The 8099-nt window shown below is 38.9% G+C and overlaps 1 protein-coding gene across 5 annotated transcripts; it reads right to left on the bottom strand.

The window, feature by feature from the left end:
• Nucleotides 1-592: 592 nt before the first annotated feature.
• Nucleotides 593-4925, bottom strand: LOC149263881 (protein NDL3-like). Of its 5 annotated transcripts, XM_089426768.1 has the most exons (8): nt 4238-4623; nt 3109-3186; nt 2944-3000; nt 2760-2815; nt 2126-2289; nt 1533-1721; nt 1244-1339; nt 593-1146 (listed from the first exon to the last, which is right to left on the bottom strand). In XM_089426768.1, exons 2-5 carry the CDS (start codon nt 3181-3183, stop codon nt 2265-2267), a joined length of 213 nt encoding a protein of 70 aa, XP_089282894.1. In that variant the 5' UTR covers nt 3184-3186; nt 4238-4623; the 3' UTR covers nt 593-1146; nt 1244-1339; nt 1533-1721; nt 2126-2264. The 5 variants fall into 5 exon arrangements, with proteins under 5 accessions (XP_089282894.1, XP_089282887.1, XP_089282882.1 ...); XM_089426761.1 differs by lacking the exons at nt 1533-1721; nt 2126-2289 and adding an exon at nt 4630-4662 and having other exon boundaries at nt 4238-4337; XM_089426756.1 differs by lacking the exons at nt 1533-1721; nt 2126-2289.
• Nucleotides 4926-8099: the final 3174 nt, after the last annotated feature.

Raw genomic sequence — 8099 nt, 5'->3', positions numbered from 1 at the left:
GCATAAAATCTTGGACTTGTGGCTAGTAAAGCTCAGACCTCCAACACAATCCTGTAATAAATCTGTGTAGGATCAGACTTGGAACAGACCTCGGACCTGTGAGCGTTTTGTTGCAGACTTTGGATTTTTTTGATATATCTCTGTCTAGACACCTGTTAGAAGATTGGATTACTGATTTAAGAAGACCCTGAGTTACAGTTCTGTAGGAGCTCGGAACTGTAATCAATCACCTGTGGAGGGTTTGGAATTGTGGACAGACCCTGTGAAAGGCTCGGACTAGTGAACAGTCACTCGAGGAGAGATCAAACCTGTGGGCAGTCACCCGAAGAAGCTCGGATTAGTTGTTGTGGAGCTTGGACTATATCACAAACCTGTGAACAGTCCCTTGTGGAGGCTCGAACCTGAGCCATATTTGTTGCAAACCTACAGTGGGTTCACTCTTGTGGTTCTGTGGAGATCTTATTGGAGACCTACAGTGATTTCATTGCAGACTTGTAGTAGCATCTAAGACATGAAGTAGCACATCCTTTGGACCTGTTTGGAGGTCAAAATTTTGTAACAGTGGTTTGGCATCATTTGTGTGAAGGATTGCTCGACCTTGCATAAAGATACATTCTGCTCCAGAAAAATTAGATTTTGTAGCCTCCTAGCAACTCGAACTAGTATAGACCTGTGGCAATTATTTCAGACCTATGACATCAGTTAGAACAACTTGGTGACACCAGTTGGATGGATCTGTGGCCATTGACAGACCTTTGGATAATTTGTATTGAGCTGCCTTTGTGACACTTTAGAACAAAATAGAAGAACAAGTCTTAGAGAAGGGTCGAAGAACAGTTCTTTGAGATTGGAGCAGGCTTAAAGCATACCTTGGAGACTTCTAGGGGTAGCCTAACTGAAGACATTCTTTGGAGAACCGTTGCAGACCTCCTTGATTGAAATCATTGTTGAAGATTTGTGAAGATCCTTTGGGCTACCTATTGAACACATTGAAGAATACTTGAAGATATTTTGTAGAAACTGGTCTTGGTGACATTCTTGGAGACCTTGATCGCAGGCTTCTTGCATGTTTCTGTATAATTGCCCTAAGGTTGAATTTTTCTGCATACTTTTCCAGATTGTTGTCACTAACTTGCTAAGCACCAACTGTAACAAAAGTACTTGTAAGTTACTCGTCTATAAAATGTTTGAATTGTGTCTTTTCCCTGAGAAGCTGCAATTGATAATTCCAATATATTAGTACCTGATGTTTGAGGGTAGCTAAGCCTTTCATGTGCATTGGAGATTCAGGAATAACACCATTTGAAGGAGGTATGCCAACAATACCACATAAAATAGTCTGTCACAATAAAAGGAAAATTTATGAATCCACTAGAGATTTTTTATGGAGGTGAAAACAAAGAATGAAGAGTTAGATCAAGATGTCTTCAGGAGAGCAAAAGCTCTTCCAGAATAGGGTAGCCAGTGATAGTTGAACCTAAACATGAACCCTGACAAAAATTACAACATAGTTCTAAATAATATATATTTACTGTGGTAATGGGCCTTGACACAATCTCTGCAATAATGGCCCTGCTTGATACAACATCATTTTTCAAGGGTTTTTTGTGAAGTTTCCTTTAAACTTTTCTATGCAGACTTCTTCCCTTTCTTCTTAGTGATTTCAGTGTAAGTGCTCGGTATACACTCTTTTAAGTGAATCTGTTCCAGCAATGTTCTTTCTGCAGTAACATTCCACCAAGAAAGTTAGCCACTTTATCAGTGGCATTCACACTGGTCACAAATGGCTGAAACATTTTTTTCAACCATTGGAACAGTGGCACTACGAACTTTAGGATCAATTCTATCATCAACTGCTCCAAATTGATCTTGCACATCCTTAATACGTATCGTATAAACAGTGATATACACAACCAATCATTTAAAATGCATACAGTCATTTCCTAGAATAGAGAATCCTTGTTCTGTTAGAGAATCCTAGTCCAAATCTTACAAGAACTAATCAAACTTCTAATTTGAGGACCAATATGATCTGCAATAGTAAAACTTATAATGTACTGCACATCTTCATTGTGCGCCAAAAGCTTTACTAATTCTTTAGCAACAGTGCAATTTGTCTTCTTACCCTCCACAAGTCTTTGACTTTTCACAACATTGTGTCTAGTTGAAGCCATGATTTCTTAACCGCCTCTCCTTGTGGATCTTCTCTTTGATTATGGCGTATTATCTCATTGAAACACTGGAATGCTGGATTGATACGGGCCTCAAGACTCACTTTCAGTCTTGCTCCTGCCAGCATGCGACGAGGGATTAGAACCAAGTTGCAGATTGTCTATCAAAAAACAGGTGTGATGGGCCAGGGAGCTCATGGTATCAACTTTTTGATGGAAGGTGCTACCTTGGAGACATATCTTTTACTAGTTTTATTCAGACCAATGGACAGCTTATATGATGTTGTTTTTTTATAAACTTCAGGTGAAATATATGTAATGTATATTTTTTTATTTTCAATATGAAAAAGTAGATGATTTTCTTCTAAGGCAAGAAAAAAAATGAAAAAACAAAACACACGTTATTCACAGGGACACCTAGCATTCACTGAAGGCAAACCATCAATGAATTGACAGAAAATTCTCAAGCCTCTTCTACAGGAAGTTGGTAGAATATGGAGAAATCTCCAATGGGAATTCGATCAGCAATTTCAAACCTAAAACTGCTTCTCAAAACATAAGAAATTATTTCACAAATTTGAAACTTACCGACTCATCACTTGCATAAAGCGCATAACATTACTGCTCTGCCTCTCATCCAGCGGCTGTGTACACAACCATCGGAATTTAGAGAGTATTCCACAACAAAGGGTAAATAAGATGAAATCCACACAGTCAGATACCTTGAACCCCAATTCCATAAAGTACATATTTCAGTGCAAAGGATGCTTACCCTTCTGCAAGCCTGCACAATATCAGACTCCAAGCCTTGTATATTGCAGCGCACTTCCTGCCATACCCACAATGGTTCCAACAGTGTAAACAGAATAATCAGAATGAAAACAGGGTTGGAAACCCCATGAAAAAAGAAACGAAAGCAGTGGATTATTTAAATTACCTGGCTAAAATACCGTTGAAGTAAACTTTCTTTGACAATTCCACACATGCCATAAAAGTAAAGCAAATTCATCATCACCTGCAAAAACACGATCAGCATGAGGCTAATATCTATCATGAGGCTAATGTCCAGGTGCATCAATATGATAGATACAGAAATTGTGAAAGAATAACGAAGCAGCCTCAGGGAAGAAGAACAACCCTTGAAAGCATGACATGTCTGTTCAAGAAACAAATAGATGCCGGACCAGTTAGTAACGACAAATAATTTAGTATACAAATTACACGGTTAATCACAAGGTTCTGTCAATCAATTGATTTTATTAATTTACAAAACTTCAAAATTCTTATTCCATCAATGTAATGTATTGCTGTGGAAGAAAAAGAAGATGTTACAATAACCACAGAAATGGCATCAGCCCATCAACATATTTCCACTCATTGCTTGCCAGATTAGCAAAAACTTGTTGGTGTGAAATACTGCTTTAAAGAAGTAAGTTCAATAATTTCACTCATTAGCCCAGAATGCACATTGCATGTCTGAATGCATTAACAGTATCGTTGAAGAGAAAAGGAAACACCAAGAGGGCGGCAATCAATAAAAGCAAATGATTTCATAAATGGAAAAAAATGCAAGAGACACTTGCGAAAATGAGGTGTCATCAAGAGTTTGCTACACCAGGATGCTATCAGGGCAAACTACAAAGTGATTTTGAGCATGCTGATTGAACAAATACAATATAGTCTAAGATTCACTCCATGTCCACCATGATAGGAAATTTGAGGAATTAATCAAACCTGAAATCGGCATAGAGATGGTGGGCATGGAAATGTATCGAGATCGTAAGTTGATCACCAATATACAAATGATGATCCCTGTTTACAGAGTCATTTTTTCGAATGCAACAGAACATATGGAAATTTCATCATTGCTTCAGATTATCTCAAATAATAGAATAGAAGCTACCATGACAAATGCCCACAGTGGGCTCAATAACTTATACAGGGCTACCAGCAAAGCACAACCATCATGCAAATTGCGCAAACATTGCCTTTGCGTGAAATGACTGACGTAATCAATCTGCAAGACGCTAAGAATCATGTCAATAAGATACAGAGATGAAACTCACAGTTCAAGGCAACATCCGAATAAGTAACAAGGGCAGGCTTCTCCTGGTCTCCGCATACAAAAACAGAGATTGGCCCATGGCTAGTCTGCACAACATGCTCCTGCATTCAAAGTCACACCATTACAATAATGTAAGCCAAGACACATTTGCAGGCAAAACGGTTCAAAAGTTAAAAGAAACCCCCAAGTGGCAATGCTGGTCTGACACACAACAAAGCCAAACCCATAAAAGGCATTCACAGACAAAATTTAGGACACCCAGCACAATGTCTCGCAATTTTCCTCAATGCCTGTACATAATCTCTACAGAACCGAATATGAAGGTGAATGCAAACTGAGATCCAATTAGCAGGGCATTTTTATCTCAATGAAAAACCTGCACAGTGCATTTACCTGCCCACCCCAAGGAATCATTTCGACATCCACAGAAACAGAGCCGCTGGAGCCATATACACCAAAACAGCGGGCTGAATCCGTTACACCAAAACAGCGGGCTGAATCCGTCAAAACAGGGAGCCGCCCTCCATTTGAAAACAAATTAAGCTCCGCCCTCCATTTCAAAACAAATCTAACATCCCAGGACCAAATCGACCCTCACAAACCACTCCCAAACCAGAAAACCCAAACTGTAAATCAAAAATGGCCATTTTGCTCTCCCAAACCAGGAGCAAATATCAAAATGGGGGCGATTTTGATCAAATACGATTCCGCAAATATCAAAATGGGGCGATTTTTATCAAATTCGATTCGGTTAGTTTATCCGCCCTGGGCTAAAATAAAAAAATAAATTAATTTTTAAATAAAATATGGGCTAATTATATAAAAAAAAAAATTATTATTTTATTTAAAAATTCGCCCCATTAAAATATAAAAAGCCTTAAATTTCGCCTTTGGGCTATTATTCGCCCCTAAAATTAACCTTGCTTGAATCATCCAAATTTCTCTTTTTCCACCTAGAACCTCTAAACAAGTAAGTGCACTCCTTGAACTATCCTCCCGACACTCATTTCATGATTTTGAAGTTGGTTTTCTATTTGAATTTTCAAACCCTATGTTGCCTAAAAATCCCTCTATCTATCCCCTATACCCTAATTCCCTCAAAAAAAATCCCTACACCTATCCCCTATACCCTAAATCCCCAAAACAAAATCCCTACACCTATTGCCTATACCGTAAATCCCCAAAACAAAATCCTTAAACCCCAATTTACTAAGCAATCCCTACCAAAAAATACCCTCATTCTCACTCTCACATCATATATATCTCATCCTACATCGCACAAACTCCTCTCCCCTTCCCCTATCCCTATTCACCATAACTCACTTCTTGATTACCTTCTCTAGGGTTTCAAAGATTCAAATTCAAAAGACATGGATAAAGAGGATAGAGATTATGAGGAGGAGGAAAACAGTGGCAGTGAAAGCATGGGAGATGAACCTCAGCATCAGAGAAAACCACATAAGGGAGGCAGAATCATCAGAGAGGAACCATCAAACATCAGAGATTTACAGGCTTCTCATATGATTGTCTCTTGTTTCATGAATCTAGGGTGTTATGAGTCTTGTGAGCAGCTAGAAAGAGTTCAACATCATCTTGAGCTAACCAGGCTTTTTGTACCCAATCTCCATGATAACAAAGTAAATCTTGCTAAGGTGACATTTAAAGTTTGATCCTCCATCATTGCTAATGCTACAAGGATTCCAAATGTGGGGGAAAAATGGTATAAAGCACAAGACTTGGATGAGCACTACTATGATCCACACATTAATTCCAGGTACAGGAATGAAGAGAAGTGGACATTTCCTTTCAGGTTCCTTGAAGACAAGTATACCCCTATGATGAGGATCATTACGAAGTATTTTACATGTGAGGGAAGATTTTCTAGATTGTACACCTATCATATTAGGCTTCTTATGCACTTCACAAGAGTGAAAATGTTGAACATCCCATATTTCTTATTCAAGAACATTAAGAAGATGGCCTACATTGTATAGAAAAAGACATACCCCTAACAGATGAGTAGTATCTATCACTATTCCTTGATTAAGATGATTGTGTTACATCATCTCAACCTCCTCAACATCTCCTAAGATACATTTATTGCCAATGACATCTTCAATGGTCCTTAAATTCCTCCACCTGCGCCCCAAGAAGCAGAAAAGCCTTCCAGTTGTGCCAAAGTAAAGAAAAGTGAGAAGGCTAAAGAGACTCAAGTTGTTGAGAAGCAAGAAGCCTACAAAACATATCAGAGAGGGGCTAGAAAGTTGTTTGCAGCGGATAGGCAAGTGTTTACTCCACTTGATGTGGAAGGGGCCTTGCCTTCTTCATCATCTCATAGACAAATGCTTGCTCCATGAACTATGGAAGGGGCTTTGCCTTCTTCATCAACACAACAGGTACACGGGTGCAACAGGTGCATAAAGGGAAAGAAAATGTGCTTTGAGGAAAGCCTCAATGATGAAGAGGAAAGGGAATTTGATTTGATGGAACATGATGGACTAGAACAGCCACACATTCATCATGGCATTGAGATAGTCGACTTGGAGGCTCAAGATGAGGCAACAAATGAAAATATAACCATAAGGGAAAAAGATGCACAAATCCAAGCACTGATGGACAACTTGGCGAGAGATAAGTATGTCATTTCATACCTTGAGCAAGAGAACAAGCAGCTAAGTGACAAACAAGTCCTTATGGAGTTGGAACTTCTCAAAGCAAAGAGGCAAGGTGACAAAGGCAAGTCAGTAATGCAAGAAGAAGAAACCCCAGCCACCTTGACTACAAAACAAAGGCTTGAGAAGGAGATTGAGGAGGATAGAGAAAATTGGCTTGACAGGGTCAATTTTCATTTGGAGAAGCTACTACAAAAGGCCAACAGGGACAATCAAATCATTAAGCACATGGCTCACCATTACAGGACCCGGAACAAGACTTGCAACATAAGGGTCAAGCAAATGAAGAGAAGGCTAAAACAAGCACTCAAAGGCAAAAATGAGGGTGACAGTCTTAGGTTGCTTGTTGAGGCTTCCTTGGCTAACCCAGACACTTGATGGTGGTTTTATCCACAAATTTGGAGTAATTTTTGCTTTTTGAAGAATTTTGCAATTTTTTACTTAGAAAAAATTGCTCTATACGCAGTGCCACAGGGGCTGCGCTTTTCCTAGGGGCTTCTAAATAGGAAATGGTCAGCATTTTTGGATTCACAATGATGATTACATGCACCCTGTGCATTTTCTAAGCTTTTGGAGCAGAATTGGTCAACCAAAAGGTCAAAAAACACCCAAAAAATGACCTTTCTGCCTTCTTTTTGAGCCACAGAAGCAGTCTTGGGAGAATCGGTTTTTGAGGGATCAAATCAACTCCAAATGGGAAAATAAAGGAATATTTGGAAATTAGATAGGTTCCATTTATCTATGATGAGCTCAATTTGGGCATCGGGAAGACCTCCAAAATGGTCCTGCAAAAAGCGCTGCGCATAGAGCTTGGGCATTGCGCATAGGGCAATTTTATCCTGAATTTTCACTTCACTGTGCCATGACTATAATTTTGAGTTTTCTCTCATGGATTATGTTTTTACTGATGTAAATGGTAACTAGGCATGTAAATATGATGGATAATAGTTACTATAAGGTAGATTCATTAGATCAAAAGTTATCTTGAGGACAAATGAATCAGTTTCCTCCCTTTTAAAGGCAAGTTCTTAGGTTTCCTAGATTTCAGTTCCTTATTCAGTTTTTGATGGATTAGTTACTCATCCTATGGATTTGACCCCTTAGGATGGGAGAAGGTTGAATCAATGTCTATTCTTCTTTCTCATTGTAAATGGTTGGACTCAGTTGGATGCTTATGCTTTGACTAGACAT

This window comes from Pinus tabuliformis, chromosome 6 (assembly GCF_031772625.1).
Source record: "Pinus tabuliformis cultivar Carrire ecotype Pingquan chromosome 6, CPIR1, whole genome shotgun sequence".
NCBI classification, from domain to species: Eukaryota; Viridiplantae; Streptophyta; class Pinopsida; order Pinales; family Pinaceae; genus Pinus; species Pinus tabuliformis.
The sequence above is the reverse complement of the archived record's forward strand: the minus strand, read 5'-3'. Positions and strand labels throughout refer to the sequence as shown.

What these genes read in the sequence shown, in the direction of transcription:
- LOC149263881 (XM_089426761.1), bottom strand. Translation starts at nt 3,183, where the DNA reads ATGATGAATTTGCTTTACTTTTATGGCATGTGTGGAATTGTCAAAGAA. An exon ending in TTGTGCAGGCTTGCAGAAGG is followed by an intron (nt 2,816 to 2,943) that starts GTAAGCATCCTT and finishes TTGTGTACACAG; the next exon opens with CCGCTGGATGAGAGGCAGAG. An exon ending in TTTATGCAAGTGATGAGTCG is followed by an intron (nt 1,340 to 2,759) that starts GTAAGTTTCAAA and finishes TTATTGTGACAG; the next exon opens with ACTATTTTATGTGGTATTGT.